General features: G+C 45.2%; 1 protein-coding gene across 7 annotated transcripts in view; it reads right to left on the minus strand.

Annotated features, from left to right (window-relative positions):
* EIF2AK4 (eukaryotic translation initiation factor 2 alpha kinase 4) overlaps positions 1–21,103 on the minus strand; it is a 93,493-nt gene that overhangs the window by 57,355 nt on the left and 15,035 nt on the right. For all 7 annotated transcript variants that reach the window (XR_015058389.1, XM_085882022.1, XM_085882015.1 and 4 more), the window contains 8 exons: positions 20,620–21,059; positions 17,700–17,775; positions 17,388–17,477; positions 15,945–16,067; positions 11,050–11,151; positions 8,304–8,370; positions 6,895–6,974; positions 5,949–6,050 (listed from right to left, as the gene is read on the minus strand). Coding sequence is in view for 6 of the 7 variants with exons in the window: in XM_085882022.1 (XP_085738148.1) it covers positions 5,949–6,050; positions 6,895–6,974; positions 8,304–8,370; positions 11,050–11,151; positions 15,945–16,067; positions 17,388–17,477; positions 17,700–17,775; positions 20,620–21,059 (1,080 nt within the window). In the remaining variant the exon portion in view is untranslated. The remainder of the gene's footprint in view (positions 1–5,948; positions 6,051–6,894; positions 6,975–8,303; positions 8,371–11,049; positions 11,152–15,944; positions 16,068–17,387; positions 17,478–17,699; positions 17,776–20,619; positions 21,060–21,103) is intronic.

Consider the following 21,103-nt stretch of genomic DNA (forward strand, 5'->3'; position numbering starts at 1 on the left):
GGTGAGTGGCAGAACAAAGAGGGGTAGGTGTCTGCAGGGTTAAAGAGCAGGGGTAGGTATGTGGAAGAGAGCATGATGTGATGATGGGCAGCACTTTTAAAGGACTGGAGGGAGGGGCACAAGTCAACAGACACAGAGTCAGTACCACAGACAAGATAATAGAGGATTGAAGGAATGGAGATGAGTGTTCAGCTTGGAACAACAGAGGGATTCTGGAAAAGTGTGTACAACCTGGATGGATGACGTTGGGTGAGAGGCCAGGATAAGTGACACCATAAAGTGAGGTGATTCATGCTGGTTAATGATAAAAGGTTGTTTATACCATCAAATGCTGATTGATGTTAAAAGATTATTGAGCAAAATAATAATTATACACAATATGCAGGAACCCAAGTAACCAAAAACTGTTGGTTATTATTATATTGTATGTAGCCTGTGGATGCTAGTTGCATCAATGCTGGGAGTGCATCTGTGCTGTCAACGCAGTGCGCGCTGTTCCCATTAAGCTAGTACTCATTTTATGCCTGGTGTTGGCTTAATAGTTAGGGTCAGGTCAGGTATGGGAGCATGTGCCAGAACAGCGCGTCGCTGCGTCCACTTTTTGCCGGTACTCCAGGGGCCTCCGTCTGGCCATCCCCCCAGGCAGATGCCAGGCCCATCCCCATCTCCTTGAGATGATGGTCAACCTGCTGCAACCACGAGGCATGTGGTCGGCCCACTGGCCTCCTCCACTCATGAGACTCCCTCGCTGAGAGAATCTGGTGAGCAGGATCAGCGTCAGGAAAACGAGCCACATGTCCATACAGCCGCAACTGATGCTCACGGACTATGCAGGTAACAAATCTCATCCGAGTCTCTCTCAGCAACCGCTCGTTGGACACAAAATCCGACCAGCGATAGCCAAGGATTCTCCGAAGAGACCTGGTACCAAAGGAATTAAGTGTCCGTCTCAGATCCTTGGTCAGAGTCCAAGTCTCGCATCCATAGAGCAAGACTGGAAGCACCAAGGACCTGAAGACTCGGACTTTCGTCCTCCCGCACAAGTACAGGCAGCGCCACACCCCATGATCCAGTGAATCCATGACTCCCCAGGCCCGACCCAGACGTTTATTGACCTCTGACTCGCAGCCAGCAGAGACATGAATATCACTGCCAAGGTAAGTGAATCTCTCCACGACCTCAACATCCTCACCACAAACAGACACAGACAGGACAGCAGCATCCAAGATGTCACCGAAAGCCTGGATCTTAGTTTTGACCCAAGAAACCCGTAATCCCAGCGGCTCCGACTCCTCATTCAGCACCTCGAGGGCCCCCAAAAGGATGTCTAAAGTCTCTGCAAAGATGACTGCATCATCTGCAAAATCAAGGTCCGAGATCTTGACATTCCCAAACGATGCACCGCAGCTTGATCTCTCCGACATCCTCCCTAAAATCCAGTCCATACAAGTGCTGAAAAGTGTGGGGGCCAGTACACACCCCTGACGAACTCCAGTAACAACTGGAAATAAGTCAGAGATGGTACCACAACACTTCACAGCACTCTCAGTACCAGAGTAGAGTTCAGACATCAGATCGATCAGTTTTGGTGGCACCCCACGAAGACCAAGAATCCTCCAGAGGACATCCCGATTCACGGAATCGAACGTTTTACAGAGATCAACATAGGCTGCAAGCAGCCCCTGCCGAAACTCTCGTCTGCGTTCGGTGAGGACACGAAGGGCAAGGATACGGTCAATCGTTGACCTCTTTGGTGTAAAGCCTGACTGCTCTGGACGCTGGGACTCAAGTAGATGGTGACGAACCCTTTCAAGAATTATCCAAGCAAAGACCTTGCCCGGCACTGAGAGCAGCGTCACCCCTCGGTAGTTGTTGCAGTCTTGGCGATCACCCTTCCCTTTCCAGAGAGGGACAACAAGGTCCCTCTTCCAGTCAGTTGGGATGATGCCTGTGTTCCTGGCAGAGCACAAAACTGCATGCAACGACACGAGTGCCGCACTTCCACCAGCCTTGAGAAGTTCGGCATGGATGCCACAGATCCCTGGAGCTTTGTCCCGCTTCAACCGGTTCAAAGCAGCCCGTGTTTCCACAAGCGAAGGTGGACCACAGTTGATTCGAGGGTCAGCAAGAGGGATTGTAACACCCTTGACGTCCAACTCGACAGCTGGGGGATCAGCCTGGTACAACCGCTCAAAGTAACCGGCCCAGTGGGCCTTCACTTCAGACTCCTCTGTCAAGAGCCTACCACTCTCTGCTCGAACTGCAGTGCTCCAAGGGATGGGCTTGGATGAACGTAATGCGCGAATTCCCCTGTAAGCGGGATGAGAATCACCTGTCCACAGGCGATGCTCTACCCCCTCACAGATTCCTCGCACATAGGCCTCCTTGTCCACCCTCAGTGCACGTACAGTTTTACGCCTCAGCTCCCTGAACAGCTCAGCTCTGCCATTCAGCCTGGCCCTGCGACTCTGGTCAATGGTATCCAGTGTCCCTTGAGAGACAAAATTCTTCTTTGCCCTGTGGTGAGCTCCAAGACATTCACCGGCAACATCAAGGACAGTGGTCTTGAAGGCACTCCACAACTCTTCAGGACCCCCCAAAGCACCCAGACCCCTCAAGTGTCCACTCAGCCTGTTCGCAAACTCCTCAGCTACTCTCTCATCCCTGAGCTTGCCAACATCCAGCCTAGGCTGGGATGGTACCATTCTCCAGGATTTAAGGTGCAGCTTTAGAGTTGCTACAACAAGCCTGCGGTCAGTATTGAGGAACTGAGCACTCCGGTAGACCCTGCAGTTCTGGATCATCCTCCAACGACCGTCAATGAGGACATGGTCAATCTCCTTTGCCACACCGCCAGCGTTGGAATACCAAGTCCAGCGATGAGCTTGTGGGCGCTGAAACCATGAACCAGCCATCCTAAGTCCATGACTTCTTGCAAAGTAAAGGAACTTAGTGCTATTCTGGTTCATAGTTCCTGACCCATGGGGACCAACACACACCTCATAACCATCCCTATTAGTTCCAGTCGATGCATTGAAATCCCCCAAGACTAGAAGTGTATCTCCTCTGGGGCACTGATCAACCACAGACTCGAGCGTGGCGTAGAATGCATCCTTCACGGTGAAATCACTCGCCTCAGTCGGAGCATAAACAGAGACCAGGGAAATGACACCTAAGGAGTGACGAATGCTTAATCTCATAATACGCTCGTTGACCGGTGTTCCCTCAATTATCATTGGGGTCAGCTTATTGGACACAGCTACAGCAACTCCTTGGGTATGGTAACCATCAAAGCGACCAGACCAATAGTAGGTGTAACCACCCACCATTATCTCGCCGCAATCCGGTCTCCGAACCTCAGAGAGAGCTGCAATCCCGATGTCCAAACGCTTGAGCTCAGATGATAACAGAGACAGGTGAGCATCCTCTCTTAGGGATAGGACATTCCAGGCACCCACCCGAAGGGACCGCCTCAGGTTAACCCAAGGAGACCGCCGTCTGGTGGATGACACCTCAGCACCACTCCGACACACTCTCCCGCAATCTGACCCAGGGATGTTACCCCGTGGTTTCCCTCCTATCATCAAATATTGGGGGTCCCAAAGGCTTTGCCCCAATCCCGTCATCCGGTGAGCTGCCCTGCGAAGGGAAGCTGCACAGGAGGTACTCCCACGGAGTGGGTTTTCAGATTTTTTTTGCGTTTTTGCGTTTTGCGGAATGAAGGGTTTTACGGTGGCCGGAGTGCAAATCCTGCCACCAACCTCCTAATAAAAAAGTAACCCAACTGCAGGAGGACGTCCGCAGACAGTTGGGCACTAGATATGGATGGCCGTTGGCTCACAAGGAGCTCCTCCGCCCTTTGACAGGTTTTGTTTTTAATCCTGCTGGGTGTCCATATCCAAACACCCTTCTCACCAGAAAACCTGGTGGGGGAGACGGTTTAGTCGCCGACAACCCGACCATGGAACAGGTTTACATGGTACCTGTAGCAGGTCACAGATCGAACCTGACCTGACATAAGTTAGGGTGGTGTAGTTAGGTCTGAGTTAGGGTGGTGAGATAGGCCTGAGTTAGGGTGGTGGGTTTGGGATCCCATGATCCTGAGTTCAAACCCCACTCGGCTGTTGAATTAATACCAGGTGGGGTTGATGCTGCCTGTCATGCTTCTGAGGTTGGCAAAATGAATGCCAGCTTGCTGGTATCCTGCGTCGGAGTGGTGACCCGTCCAGGATTGTGTCCAATAGCCAAGGAGACTGCTTAGGCAGCACCAACGCTCAGCATAGAGTATGGTCCCCATGGATGGATGGATGGTACTCATTTTGACAACCTCAGAAGGATGACAGGTGGAATCAACCCACTTGGTGTTATGTCACCGCACGACAGAGGCTCAAACTCAAGAGCCACCTTAACTGTTAAGCCAAAACCTGCCTTAGGGCCCTGTCACACCTTGACGTTTTAGGCAGCGTATGGCAAGGTATCAAAATGTATGTAAAACGCTGGCGTACGCTGAACTATTGATGTTTTTTATTTTTTCCCAGTTTTGGACGTTTTCATAACGAGTTGGACATAAGCATAACGTATTAGTAACGTACACAGAACGTTTCGATAACATATAGATAAATTATATAAACGAATGCCGAGCGTGTTGTCGGCGTTCACAATCTATGCCCAACGATAGTCTAACTTATGCATAGCGCGGGGCAGCGTATCGCCGACGATCACGTGGCGTAGCCTATTAAAAGGCAGCGGCTCGACGATTCAAATCATAACCGCACTAGACATCGAAGTGTCAAGCCGCTGTCACATGCCTTGACGTTTTAGCCAGCATATGCCAACGTATGAAAAATTTGCCAAATACGCTGGCACACGTCGAATATGTTATTGGTAAGTTTTGTATACGTAAAGAGCACGCTGAAGCATGCTGGCATACGTCGTAGTACGGCGAGTATGTCGACAAATTTTCAGCATGTTGAAAATTTTTCGACGTATGCCAGCGTATGACACACGTTCCGCATACGCTGGCCATAAGTTGTAGGCACGTTACGCGATCGTTGACACACGTTACTTGCAAGTTACTCATAAGTCGAAACATGTCGAGGTAATGGTTAGCGTCAGTGTTCCAGACTCCCTGGTTTTTTTTTTTGTTTTTTTTCAGTATGATGGTGATGTTGACACTTCAAATTCTAGTGCGGTTATGATTTAAATCGTTGAGCGGCAGCCTATCAATTATATTATATTATAACCGCACTATAAATCGAAGTGTCAACATCACCGTCATACCGAAAAAAAACCAAAAAAAAAAAACCAGGGAGTCTGGAACACTGACGCTAAACATTACCTCGACGCGTTTCAACTTATGAGTAACTTACAAGTAACATGTGTCGACGTGTGTCAACGATCGTATAACGTGCCTACAACACGTTACTCATAGGTTAGAAATAAGTTTCGGGTACGCTAAACATTACCTCAACGTGTTTCGACTTATGAGTTACTTACAAGTGACGTGTGTCAACGATCGTGTAATGTGCCTACAACTTATGGCCAGCGTATGCAGAACGTGTGAGTCATACGCTGGCATACGTCAAAAAATTTCAAGCATGGAAAATTTGTCTAACAGCTCGGCGTACTATGACGTATGCCAGCGTGCTCTTAACGTATACAAAACTTACCCATAACGTATTCGACGTGTGCCAGCGTATTTTTACAAATTTTTCATACGTTGGCATATGCTGGCTAAATCGTCAAGGTGTGACAGGGCCTTTAACTGTTGGTCATTTTGTTAAACTCTTAATTATTTTAATGAAATTTGAAGTTGTCAAAAGTCATCAATTTTTAAAATTAGTTTTTTTTTTTTTTCATCTTTTGCCATTTACACCAACTCTTTGTATTTACATATCTTTGTATAAATAAATTTTTTTGCCATCCAGAAGTACAAAGACTCATCTCACCTCGCGCAAGTTCTGCAGCACATGGACCCTCTCAGCCATTGTGCTCATTGTACGGTAACACATCTCGAAGAAGATGATCCCCAAGCTGTAAAGATCCACTTTCTGGCAAGTCAGTGGTGAAAAGAAAAAAATTGAATTATTGATCATTATATAAATATATATGTTTTGTCTTTCTCTATTACGAAGAAAACATTCGTAGAATCAGATTTCCACATCTTGAAGGAAATGTTTTGTTTGAAAACATGAATGGTGAGCACGATAAATGGCACTGCAGAGATCTAGCTGTGAGTAACAGTTATGTTGCAGGCACGAAGAAGCATGAAGTGAGAGCACAGTCAAGAATGATGGAGATTATTTGGTACCTGCAATGAAGGAAGAAGCATGGAAGGCAGGATTAAGGATGGCAAACAAATAGTAAAAGAAAATACGAAGAGAGACTTGTATTTTATGCTAATTTTCAAAACTGAGAGAAACATGGAAAAATTTCAAAGTAAATAAAAGTCCATGGAGATGCACTTTGGGCTGGCAGGATAGCCCAGAGGTATGCACATCCACCCCAGCTGTCGAGCCTGTGTTCGAATGTTGGCTCAGCTACAAACTGTCATCCTGGTGTTTTGAAGGAAAGGCGAAGCATCAATGCGTGTGTTGTCCCTCGGGTTGGCATTCAACTGGGCATCGCATACGTCAACAGTACAATGCTTTCCACTGCGATAGACGTTAAATATCCCACCATTTCCTTCATTAAGCATAGGCGAGCTATCACCAGCACCCTGAGCAAATTCCAAATCCCAGCTCAAATCTACAAGGAGCACCGCATCAGCGGCATAGCAAATCCCCCAGCAAATGATGCTACCTGCAGCCATGTGCTGCAAATTAAAGAAGATGATGCACTCCGTTCCTTCTCAAAAAGTTTGACTTGAGAACGAGGCTTTTATTTTTATTTCACCTGATTATAAACGGCTTTCTTGTTTCCCACCACCTCTGGACTCACGTACAGGGCAGTCCCGATCTGTCCTGTCAAACCATCTGTAAACATCCAACATACACACACACAGAAAACGCTACATCACGGCAAATGCAAACGCCCTTTGAAACCAAAAAAAAAAAGTAAAATGTGGTTATTCACTCCGTGGCAGCACCTTCAACTTGGTATTCAGTTTGTTTCACCCAGGTGGCAGAACAATTGGGTTTTAGAGTTAAGAATCACCTACATATTACATATGCAATAGAAAACAAACAGTGTTTCACAAAACCACCCCCACCCACCCACCCCCTTTTCTCCTCTACACACGTAATTTGTCGATAAATGTAGAAGTTTTTCCTCCACTAAACCACCATCTGAATCATATAAGCGATGTCAAGATATGATCCACTTGTGTTTCTAGCACAAACTGCTCATCGTTGGTTTTAATCAGAGATTTCATCTCAATGTAAGAGCAAGGTATAAATTGACAAATAAATTTTAAAAAAACCAAATAAATGAAATGAATTAATAACTAGAAGGGCACTCGGTAGAGCGCATACCTCCACCCTGCAATGCCTGATCCATGAGAACACATCGGGCCCAATACATTTTTGAGATATCATGCTATATATCGTTCCGGATCTTCCCCAAAATCTAATCAGTTCGTCCTTGTCACACACCCAAAGTGTCCACAAAATTTCATCCGGATCCGTCCACAACTTTATGAGATATCTTGCACACAAACCAAACAAACGGACAGAAAGGGGTGAAAACATAACCTCCTTCACCTTCGGTGGCAGAGGTAATTATCAGATCAGGATCCGGATTCTGATCTTCACCAAAATTGAATCAATTCTTCCTTGTCACACACCCAACGTATCCACCAAGTTTCATCTGAACCCGTCCACAACTTGAGATATCGTGCTTTATATCATTTCTGGCCACATCTCTCAATGGTGAAGAATCACTTTAAAAATTCTAGTCGGATCCGGATCTGGAGCTTCACCAAAATTGAATCAATTCTTCCTCGTCACACACCCAACCTGTCCACAAAATTTCATCCAAATCCGTCCACAACGTTTTGAGATATCCTGCACATAAACAAACAAAAAAAACAGAAAGGGGTGAAAACATAACCTCCTTCACCTTCGGTAGTGGAAGTAATAAAATTCACTAATTGGCAGACATTTGGCATGTCTGTTTCTAACTATACTACATAAGTGTTCAAGTGAAAATCTTTGGGCTCCGGTGAAAGGTCGGCTCCACATTAGTAGCACACATTCGTTTGAAACCTGTTCAAGGTACCAGGCAGAGAACAGTTTATGGGATCCCAAACAGGTTATATGGTAGAGCACCAATAATGAGATCTGTTCGACCTTCAGTGGCATCACCTTCAACATGCTTGGGATCAACACCTATCTCTGCAGATCCACTAAACGCCTCCATGGTGACCAGGTTCTGTGGACACAAACACCAACACATGCTGTCTATTCTCAACTACATGAGTTATTACTGCATTACACCATATTTTTACAACTGATGAATCATCAGTACCCCATGCACGCGAAGTGCAAAGCAGGGTTAAGCAATTGGCTCATGTCCGTATGCCTGATGTTGGCTTAATGGTTATGGTGGTGGGGCTTTGGATCCAAGGGTCCCGAGTTCAAATCCTGCTCAGCTGTTGAATTAATACCAGGTGGGGTTAACGCGGCCTGTCATCCTTCTGAGGTTGGAAAAATGAGTACCAGCTTGCTGGTATACTGTGTCGGAGTGGCGACTCATCCAAGATTGTGCCCATTAGCCAAGGAGACTGCTTAAGCAGCACCAACGCTCTTCACAGAGTATGGTCTCGAGATTATATATATATATATATATATATATATATATATATATATATATATATATATATATATATATATATATATATATATATATATATATATCTCAAGGAACACCTTGTTTAAAGTAGTGGGCCCATTGATCTGATGGACTAAATGTTCATTGGTCTTCACAGCCTTGTTGCATACCCATCTGCTGTACTGCTTGAGCATTAGCTTGCCTTTCACCAAGCCCAGATGTGCTTGGGGCCAGCACGGGGATTATATGGTCGTTATTATTATTGCCATATGATACTACTATTATTAGTGTTAATTAATATATGCTTTGTTGCAATGTTATTGTTTTTGTTGTTATATATTTTGTAATTAGAATACCATGCCGTGGTAGGAGGACGTATAAGCTGCTTTATATACCTTAACATGGCATGCGTTTAAAATACGGGAATTCTAATTGATTGTTGTAGTATAGTTGAGTCTTAGAGGGTCTACATGATCTGGAGTTGTAGGGGTCTTTGGGTCTTTTCGGTCCTCGTGAAATTTTTGGGTACTTGGGACATTTTTGGACTTTGACGAATTTACTTGTTGGAAAGGTGGCATCCTATGACGTGCCACATGAATGTCACCGAGCTCTTCAGTATGACCCATTCTCCTGCCAATGTTTGTCTGTGGAGATTGCGTGGCTGTGTGCTTGATTTTATACACCTCTCAGCAATGGGTGTGCCTGAAATAGCCGAATCCACTTAGTAGAAAGGGTGAACGCATATTTTTGGCCATGTAGTGCAAGTACGAGGTCAATTGACGCTGTGTTGTATGGTGATCAATAAAGCCTCCATCTCCTAAAGTGCGACTCACCATCATCTTCTTACAGTGTAAAAGGGAGTACAAGACTGCTTTCGTCACACTAAACTCCCTGATTTTTTTTTTTAAACGATCTTTAAAATCATTATTTTATTAAAATTGGTTGGCTTAGTGGTTTGGGTTGTGAGCTTGGGATCCTGAGTTCAAATCCCACTTTGCTGTGAATTAATACGAGGTGGGGTTGACTCTGCCTGTCATCCTTCCGAGGTCGGCAAAATAAGTGCCAGCATGCTGGTATACTGTGTCGGAGTGGTGACCCGTCCAGGATTGTGTTTAATAGCCAAGAAGACTGCTTAGGCAGCACCAACGCTCTGTACAGAGTGTGGTCCCAATGGATGGATAGATGGATATATTGTACCTGAACACTGTGCAGGGTATTGTGTTCTATGACCTCTCTCGTAATAGTCTTGATTTTGTCAGTTACACTCTCATACCAAGAATATTTGTGTGGTTAACAAGTGAAACCAGAGAGGAACCCTCTGGTTTGGTCAAGTTTGTATTAACCCGTAAAGTGGGTTCAGGTCACAAAAATAAACTAAGTACGTAAACTGAGCTTACTTGCTTCATAGAAACTCTGCTCCTCTCCTAACCAAGACGGGGTGGAGCAAATTTCGGCAAACGTGCATGCCCAGTGCAAGCTCCACTAAACAGCACTCCTTAACAATACAGTGTGGAGCATCACTCGATTTCTTTGGTACCGGTATTCATCACAATCATCATCGTCATGTACCATGCCCTATGCAGAGTGTTGGTGCTGTCGAAGTAGTTACTCGGCTACAATCCTGATCAGATAGCCACTCCGGCTCAGGAAGTCAGGGCTGGAATTTGCAATTTGTTCATGGTGCCGGCGATAGCTCGCCTACTCTTTGTGAAAGACACCGTGGGATCTTTAATGTCCACTAACTAATGCCGGCAGACGGGACACCCAGTTTTATGTCCATCCGAGGGACAGCCCACACATTGATGAATCACCCTACCTGTGAAACAATGGGATGACAGATTATAGTTGGGCCGATTACTGGTATTATAGATACAGTTTACTGACCAAGGGTCACATACCCTTATATTTCCAGAGGTACAATGTACATAGAAATGGCAACTCCATCACACTATCACTAAATAGACACAATTTCTGGTTCACAGATCATGCCGACATTGTAATTGGCACAGCGAGTGTACTTGTGTCCATCAAAGATGTGGTTATTGCTTGTGTCATTGTTGTGCTCATCACCTAATTATTTTCTTATTTAAAAATAATTATTAATTCTACATTGATGAAGCGAATTTGAACTTTACTACCCACCCATAGAATGGGTAAACAGCTAGTAGAGTACCAAGTGTAAGTTTTAAGGGCCCTGCCAGGTAGATTGCGTAGAATTTTTTTATGGTACAACCATTGTTCGAAACATATTCTTGGAAAAACAAAAAAGTGATCACCTACTGATATTTGATTGTCAGTAGCCAAGCCGAAGTCACCAATCTTCACAATGTCATTTGATCCCAGAAAAATGTTCACCGGCTTCAGATCTCGGTGAATAATCCCCTGTAGGAAAGAAGTTACAGGTTGGGGCTCATGTAACAGTCCACCAGCTGAGAACCGAGATATGCTGCTGTCAATATTTGGGGACTTCCTGGAAGCTTGCATCTATACTTCAGACATTTTTACACATTTGTAGTGGGTGTGTAACTAAAGGGAAAATGGAATGGCATTGGTGTACATGCAAAACTAGCTAAATAAGTTTGAAAATACAGGATAAAGGCCATCACCAATGTGAGAGCTAAATCTCATGTCAGGGCCAAAAGGATCTTCAAACTAAGCTTCCGATATATTTCCACAATCATCCCATTCAGTCTCTTGAACGTTTGGCCCTCATCATCAGCGATGACCTCTTCTGGGGGCAACAAAGCCAGTCACAGTCTGGGCCGTCTCTGCTGTAACAAGTCCTTCCTTGGTCATCCTGACATTCCGACAGCTTACAAGGCCTCTATTTGTAGCTCAACAGACCACTGCTCTCCCCTACGGGATTATGTCCCTACTCCACACCTCTCATCTCCTGGAAGCTGTTGAATCCAAAGTTCTCCACATCATTGACATTTTCCATGAAAAAACAGAAGCACAGTGCAGTACACTTTATAATTGCAGACAGGTTTGTGGCCTCACTGTTTTCTACTGCCTTTCTGTCGCTGCCCAGCTCTCCAGGTCACACATGTTCTTCCAAGCAACACCTAGATGCCCAAAATGTAGGCTCACTTGTTCATCCTCACTCCTCAGTCCTGCTTGTGAAACTTACTTCCTCAGTCTGTTAAATCCCAGGCTTCCCTGCAGGGATTCAAAAGTTGGCAATGCGCCACCTCGGGTCATCCTCCATTCCGACTCATCATCTAATCCGAATCCTCCCCTACACCTCTCCCAATCTTTTAGTAGTTGCATGGTGCTGTATTTCAGTCACTCTTTTGCTTTCCTGTTCATCCATCCTCTTGTTACATCTACGTGTTATCCCACTATCAGTGTGTTGCCTTCTACCTTCAGTTACCTCGCTATTCCATAAGCCGAGACTTTGTATACAAAATAAAATAAAGGCTGAATTCTTGCTTGAAGTCCCGGTGATAACGGAGAGGCTCGTTAAATACGCTTTTGAACCCCATGGTAAATCATGGTGCTTCGATTGTTTCTGCCATGCAAGTTGCATCAGAGGAAGATGTAATCCCTCTGGAGTGAAATGTGCAGTCTATCCCAGGATAACACCATCGAGAGTACATCCTTCACTCCGACATCTATATCTGCCACAATGATTCCCAGCAATTAAAGGCTCTCTTACTGCTTGCTATGTAATGGCCATACCATCTAATGCATTGGTCTTCTCAGTGCTGCGGCACAGGACTTGTACGATCCATGGCTCTGATGATATAATATTAAAGCCTGTCCCTCTTGGATTACTGGACTCAGAAAGTGTCTCATTGTGTTCAAGTTTGATGCTGATAGGAGGGTATAACGATGAAGACAACACAGATCAGATCTTTGTTTTGTCTTGCAATGGAATTGCTGGGTTTGTTAAAAAGCAGGGTTTGCGCGTCACTGATTAAAAAGAATTAAGTTTCTGGTATCGTGTCACTATTTCACTTTATATATTCCTCTGTGAAGATGCTGCCAAAGTACATGAACTCCTTTGTGCGATTCAAATTGTTGTTGTTGATATGGACAGCAATAGTCTAGGGTCCCCCTTAAACACCTTTCACAGACTGTGTGGTTGGGTTGTATGATCCTGAAGGCCTGCTATCTCTGTTGATGATAATCTGGTTGTTTGTAAAGAGCTCATCGCTTCCCTGGTTGCGGAGTAGCTCCTGTTGTGATTCTGTCCATGCATACTGAAAAAAAAAACGTGATGACAAAATACAGGTGTGATGTTGTACCATTTCACATTTTAACTTTCTCCCACGATGAAGTTGAGTCTTTGGGTCTCTCACCATAGGCAGATCGGTGGTCTTTCTGTCTTCTACAGTCTCCTCTCTGGCCTCGCCCCCCCCCCCTGCTCTGTCGTCCCACCCCCACCCATATTTCCATAGGGTGTTCAAAGCCACCAAAAACCCCCTTCTGGTGCAACTGCCAAAATCAAGAATCACTGCTCACCTTCACCCTTTCATTCCTCTTTTTCCCACCTCTGGAAAAAAAACTCCCACACTCTTTGCAATCCCACTCCTCCCTCCAGGTCTTCAAAACAGCTTTTAATCACCATCTCTTATCTTCCCCCATCCAAAATCTTGATCTTTTCTACCCCTGTTAATCCACCCCAACCCCTCCTTCAAATTCTCTGTTTTCCTTCCTGAAAGCCCCTGTAGTACCATCTTGTTTACCCCATCCTTCTTCCTTCCACAGATCTCCTAATGTCTTTGTTCCCCACCGCTTTGTGCTTCCCTCTCCCACTCCTCTTGTCTCCTGCCTTGTTATATGTTGTGTATTAGCTTTTACACAAACCTTGACATGGTATACAAAATATATATATATATTGTTGTGGTTACCAGATTCGCAAACCACCATTCAGGTCCCTTAGGTGAGGTATCTCGGTAAGTGCATGTGTAGTTAGGCCCAAACCCGTTGTCTAGTGGGAATACATGTCATTTATACGTGCTGCGACTCTTCAGGATAGCCGTTTTTCTTTTACTATCTTTATTTTGGACCAATCGCCACCATCACAACCACAACAACAACCACCAACCACAACGCCGCTTCACCACAACCGCCATGACCTTTACCGTCACAACTCGCCACCATCGCATCACCGTCATCTCGCGCCACTCATGGGCACCGATGCTGGACTCGTGTAGGGCGCACGTTGAACAGCGTGTACAAAATCACGGATTTTCTGCTTCAAAAACGACACATGCCCACTTTTTGCCGTCCAATCGGTGAGCGAGGGGCGATTTGGCCCCGCCTCCAGAACGATCGATATATGCAAATTTGTGGATCAAAAAGCCTTCACGCCCACTTTTTCTCGGGCCAATGGGGAGCGAGGTGAAAGGTCAAAGGGAGGGGGTCAAAGGCGAAGTTACGGGGGGATAAAAGGACGGTGTTCGTCAGTCAGAAGAGAGTCGCAAACGAGAACGAGAGAGAGTCGCAAACGAGAACGAGGAGTCGAGAACGAGAAGGAGTCGGAACGGAGGGGACGAGTGTGGAAGACTGGAGCCCGAAGCCTGCAGTGGCTGGAGAAGCTGAAGAGAGTCGGACGAGGGGGTGCTCGCGTCGTGCAAGGAGCTGCGCGCCCGAGGGAGGCCGACAGCGCGACCTGGCCGAGGTGGAGACGCTCGTCGCATATAATAAAGATCCTCTATACCCCGAGCATCAGCAACCCCCTCCTGTTTCCCCCCGCGCTGAGATAGTGCGACCAAGGGGGCCCCGTTCCCACCCCCAGCCAGGCACTGTCCACGAGGCCCGCGGGTTGCGGGGCCATCGCCGCTCCGCGTCTCATCACCAGACGGGTAGGCCCGACCAGGTCTCGGCCCCAGGCCTACCTCATTCTTGAGGGTATTTCTTTTCCTTGGTTTTGGGTATGTGTTGTCGGCGCCGTCTGTGAAGTAGAATTGTATAAGTGTTGCCGTGTGCTCGGTAGTCGGAATTAGCTCTGCACTGTGTTTTCACTTTTATGTTTGCTTTTTGTGTAAATGGAATTGTGTTTTCTTTTTTTGTGCATTTGGTGGAATTGTATTTGTGTGCTTTCCGTTCGTCGCGAATAAATGTGCTTTATTGTTGAACTGTTTCCCGCTTCGCTTCGTCTTTTTCCCCATTGAACCCCCATCTTGCTTCACGTAAAGGGTTGGTAGTGGGCTGAATACGCCCGATAATTAATCGAACCGTCGAGGTCGACGATAACACCGCTCGGTTATTCTGATAGTACGGAACGGGTCGCTTAAGTGGCCCGTGTCCGAAGTCGACCTGCGGCGAGGTGCGATCGCCCGGTCTACCCTCCGCGTGGGTACTTAGGTAGTTCGAATTTGGCGAGCAACCCTATCCCACGCGGGGGCTGATTGGCTCGATCGCGGTGAGACCGAAAGGTCCACCCGTGACTGGTTCCCGGCGTTAGTCCGAGAGGGTCACGACTGGATTGTCCGTCCGGTGGGCGACGTGCCGAGATTCGAGTTACGTGGCCGTCGCACGCCGGCGGGCGCGAAAACCGTTACAATATATATATATATATATATATATATATATATATATATATATATATATATATATATATATATATATATATATATATATATAAAAACAACTTTATTCCGACAATTTATGAATAACGGGGTTTCCTGTCCCATTTTCTACACATGGCGTGACCGGGTGTACTTCATATCCTCAGAACATGACCTACAGTTGACCTGAGAATGTCCGATGCAACGGAACGTGAAATGCTCACACCCGATGACCATTTCACATTTATGGGAAGTGTGTTTACCTCAAAGTATCTTGATTACATCGGAGTTTTCATACCTGGCAGCACACCTTTGTAAAACAATTCCTGCTTTGCATTGCGGGGAGAATATAATATGCATATGCAGGTTGGAAGTGTCCATTTTAAGTGACAATACCTTTCGTAACAGTGTATATGAATGACTTGGGAATAGAGAATGCTCGGAAGGTATTTGGTACGTCAATACCCTGATCAACTGTGTGGTCTTTCTAGGCTCAAGTGCAGCCAAAAGTTACCCAAAGGATGGTCGTTCATCAGGTGCAGTGTGTGAGACCCTCTCTAAAGTTATGATGTAACTATGTAACGTTCCATCATTAGTTATTTTGTAACAATGTAACGTTACTTCATCAGTGACCCTCTCTCATGATGTAACGCCCACCTGTTCGTGGATGTATGCAAGGCCTTCAAGGATCTCTCTGAACAGGCGCCACGTGCGCTCGGTGTCCTGGTACAGTCCATGATCAATGGTGTCACGCAGTGTGCTCTTCTCACAGTATTCCATCTGCGCACAGTTCCGAGTCTCAACCATGCAATACCCAACATGTGTACACATGCACAAGCACACAGATACCGCACTCCAGTATAACACTACAATCCTACTATCAATTTTCAATTGGTCACTGGCTTTCAACACCAATACAAATGTTTATGACGGACCCGAGGCTACGTATAATCGGACCCACATCAAAAAAGCTACGTATAATCGAAGAAACAGTTTCAAAAGGAGCACCTCACCACCATTAGAGCGTTTATATTACATCAGATGTGGCAATAATTGCGAATCGTTTCTCCCAGCTTGCTGGCTCGATGACAGAAGACACCATTTGAATTCTGCTGTCTCCATCCCTACCCTGTTTAGAATGGCATGCGGGCACAGGCAACTTGCTAGTTACCAAAATGTCTTTTTCATTGGAATTCAGTTTGTGTTTGAGTGTATCCAGAGTTCATCCGGAACCCCCATCTCGATCAGAAAGGAACCTTTCCTTGATCCATATCCCAGTCAAACTCCGGTTATGTGGGTAAATTGATTATATTCATGTCTTCCATGTTGCGCAGCTACACTTTAATTATCACTCACCTTTGACCCTTGATGGTTAACAAAAGAAAAGCTCTCCTTTTATTTAACAGTGATCTAAAGCTCATGGAAGAGCTTTAGACAAATCACATGCAGGACCAGGATGTCAGTAGACATCAATGTACTTTTAACTTAATTACAAGTACACAAGGAAACAAGAGCGAGAATTGCTTTGCAATACATGTCCCCTACCGATGTGATATTTTTCCAAGTCTAAAAAGGGAATAAATCTGTGATAAATTGACGAAACACCCTGAAACTCGAACTTGTCCTGTAACTTAGCATAATGAATCCATGTACTGTACCAAGTTTCAGTTGAATATGTTAAAGGGTATGAGAAAAGTCTGGAAAACCACAAGTTGGATGGACGGACAAACCTATAGTCCCCTCTGGTGAAACAGGTAGGGGACTAATAATGGACAGATCAATACAGCACATAGGATTTGACCATGGGATCCCAGCATCACGAGCCAAGGCTTCAATGGGAACACTAAACAAACCAACTCAGACCAACTTGACCTGCAAGGAATAACTCACGTTTTAGGCGTTAACCCTTCGTCCTCTTTTATTCCCTTCCCATAGTGTTTATCGTACCTCAATCAATATCCTGTTGATTTCATCCTTTCATCCATTGTTCTACCAAATGACAATTTGATATCACTTTTCACTTGCTTAGACCTACAAACTGTATTTCCACACAACCTATGAGATGAAAAATACAAATATCAACGACGACCAGGCTCTGACCTGGATGAACAGGTGATACACAAAGTACGTGCTGGGTTTCTCCAGTTCCTCTGGAGGATAGCTTGACTCTTGGGACGCATGTTTGGAATCCTGCAAGAGAGCGTACAGCGCAAACCACTCCCTTATAGTACATAGCCAGGCCTACACCATTAATCAGCAATTCTAAAATGCTGTACTCGTTGGCTTAACGCACCATTACGAGTCACTGTGGAGTATACAACACTGCAGGTGCAGTGTGTCCTCTCCGCCAGCCTCCCCATTGTGCCTCATGCAAAATGAAAACTATTCACGATCTGATATATTCACCATCACCTTGGCAAGTTCTTTTGTTGAACTCTCAAATATGATGTGGTCGTCCTCATCACTATCCGAATCACTTCCAGACGGCCTGGAAAGAGGAAGGGGGTCAGGGTATGAACAAGAGACAAGACACGTTGAACCTTCAGTCTCATCCTACCACTTGCTTCTTGCTGCCGACACACATAGCCTTTCATTAAACGAATAAAACATCACCGTCATGTCCGTTGTGAGCAAAGCAATAAAATAATTTATAGAGCAAAACAGATAGACTTTAACATTTGCTAAAATGCCAGCAAATAATGGATACTTGAACCATCAAAAGAGTGCTAAAGGCAATTTCCCTTCTTATAACTCCTACAAATTCGATCCAGGTTTTACTTATTTATATACATTGTCAAAGCTTGCGGAAGAGCGAGAACAAATAATGGATCACGATGGAATAGAACAAAAGCAACAGTGGAAAGAGCACGGAAAGATGGGGGAACCGAGCACGGAAAGAGCATAGGAGTGCAAGACCAGAAAGGAGGTGGCATCAGACAGATTGACCACCGACCTGTCTGCGATGGGAAAGTAATAAGCCCGAAGACTCGGTTTCAACGCGACTGATTCCAATGATCTTCAAGGCCTTCGTTTCCACGGCATCAAGCTGAGCAAGATGCAAGGCAAGGGAGCCAGCTCAGAGGGGAGAGCAGACTCCATCAAGCTGTGGATGAAGATCTTGTAGGTGGATACGAGTTCAGGTGTGCCAAAGAAGGACTTTCTACGACAGAGGATAGCCAGTCAGCGACTGGCTTTGGAGGCCAACTTTGAAACGTGATTTGCCCAAGAAAGATCATGGCTGATAGTGAGACCCAGGAGTTTGAATGACTGAACTTGCTCAAGAGGATTGTTAAGAAAGTTGATTGGAGAGTTTGCCAAACGGTCCTTTCCAAGAGACAGAGTGAGATTTGTCTGGATAATGGGAGGGGTGAACTTTTCTCCATCAAATCATCTTTTCATTCACATATACAAATTAGAATTAATCATCCTCACTTTAAACATTTGTACTTCACTGTAAACCGAACCATTTGTGGGTTTATTTATTCACATGGAAGTGTGAACAAACTTTTTCCACACTCCTATTTGGTTTCTTTGTATGATTTTCTTTTTATAATGGTAGCAAGCACAAAAAGCACTGAAACATGCTGCAACTTGTTGCATTTCCACTTTCTAGTAAACTCCGAATGTACAGTGTCATCACAAAAAAAACAAGAGCTCAAGTGAGCACAATATACGCCCGAACAAGAAGGTATATACAGAATTGTGCTACTACATGGAAAACAGCATCCTGGTTGCCATGGCAACCACTTTAGATGACGAACGTATGTCGCGACACACCGTCTCCACAGTCTGTACCTATGTACCAAATATGAAACGTGAAAGTTGAAAACTTTGGGAGTTAGAATGCGAACAGGAACGGACGGACGGACAGACAGACAGACAGACGGACGACCGGTTATATATATATATATATATATATATATATATATATATATATATATATATATATATATATATATATATATATATATATATGGTGTATAAAAACCCAGTAACCATACAATTTCATAAACCTTCTTCAATTTTATTTTAGCCCTTTGAACCCGAGTGGCTGTTTTACCAGCCGCTATAAACCCGAGTGGCAGGATTTTTCTCCAGGGAGTCTAGGGTGGAGGAACTGAAAGACCAAGGAGCTCAGGGTTCAAAGGGTTAAATGACATGTTCTTCGGTACACATTTGATTTACATGACGCAGGATCACGATGGAAAGTTTCAGATGGATATCTTTAATGTCATCGATTTGATTGAGGTGAGAGCACGTGCTCTAGATGTCCGTCTCTACGCTGCAGGCACACTTGGATTCAAGGGGAAAAATATTTATTACCGGCAGTGATTGAATGTATTTTGTCAGTTATTGCTGTGTTTCTGACCTTCCTTGGTAGACATTGTCCTGAAGCATGTAGCCCTGAACTCTGAGTCTTCTTGAAGGATTTCATCCTCAGGTAGATTTTGATTGAAAACGATTTTTCTTTCGTTGTCCACAGCATGTTGAGAAAATGGGCCTATCTTGACTAAATCAAAATCTGCTGACTACATACGAACTCCACTTTGCACACCTGCAAAAAGTAAGAGGATATCCTCAGTATGGAGGAAGTTGTTGGAAGTAAGGTCGGCCAGTACTGTTTTTTTATGGTCACCCTGTACTTTTCAATATGCTCATATGTCAATAAAAAGCAATGATAGTTGATGATAAAAGCTTGTTTGTTTACTACAGTTACTGTGATATGGTAAAGCTTTTACTGAACAGTCTGGAAGGGAAGAGGCTGGAGGAAGGGTCACCCATCGAGTGTAGTTACCATGCACGTTGCATCACTTCATCCCTGCTTCGGAGCGACACGCATGAGGCTTATCAATAATGCCGTGCTGCCAGGATAATGTCGACAACATATTGATGGGACGGAAGGAGGAGGGTCGCAGGGGATCAATGGTGATGAAACATGTGGGGGCAGGAGTACTGGGGAGAAGAGATGGGGATGATATGCTTATACATACACATGGAGTGAGGGGGGAGGGGATGCCAGGAATTGTGAAAACTCAAACTGAGAAAAGCAAGAAGAAAGAAGAGGCCAAGGAAAGAGAAGGAAAAGTAGTTGCCGATTAGTATTCCTGGCTCATTATGTGAGGAACCAAGCTTCCATTCCCATCTACCATGCATGCTCATGTCCTTGTAAGTCCTGTTAAAGTACACCGACATCTACAAATGTCTGTCTGTGTCCTTCATGTGATTTATATACTTGCAAGATTCATTACAACAACACACGCATGCATCCACGCACGAAGCGAGAGAGAATAGGTCGCTATTCCTTTCAGAAACAGTTTGAGAAATAGCTCACATAAAGGAAAATCCAAACACATCACAGGCATTATCTTCTTCTTCACTGGAACTGTTGCCATCGTCATCGCTTGTGCTCTCGGACCGCTTTTCCGCTGTACTCCACTCCACCGACCCCAAGCCCAGTACAGGGGGTGAATATGGCCTATTTGGGCCCTCCACTTCCTCCACGGGGCTCAGCAACACCTGTTGCGACCGTGCATTGTTGGGGCAGGAGGTCTTGGAGGTATCACCACACCAACCGTTGTTGCTGCTGGAAGTGGCGCTGGGCTGCTCACAGTCAAAGCGCTCAATCCAGGCATTGTAGTAACGAACTACATTTTCATGGTGCAACCGGGAAAGCAGTTTGACCTCCTCCTTAATACGGCGGAACTTTCGTCCGGTGGGGTTCACCACAATGCGCTTCAGGGCATAATCACAGCCATCAAGCATGTTCCGCACCTTTGGAACAACAGAAACAGCAGCAAGAGAGTAAGACTTTTTGT

Source organism: Eptatretus burgeri, chromosome 1 (genome assembly GCF_056783735.1).
Source record: "Eptatretus burgeri isolate ZD-2024b chromosome 1, Ebu_testis_v1, whole genome shotgun sequence".
Classification (NCBI taxonomy): Eukaryota; Metazoa; Chordata; class Myxini; order Myxiniformes; family Myxinidae; genus Eptatretus; species Eptatretus burgeri.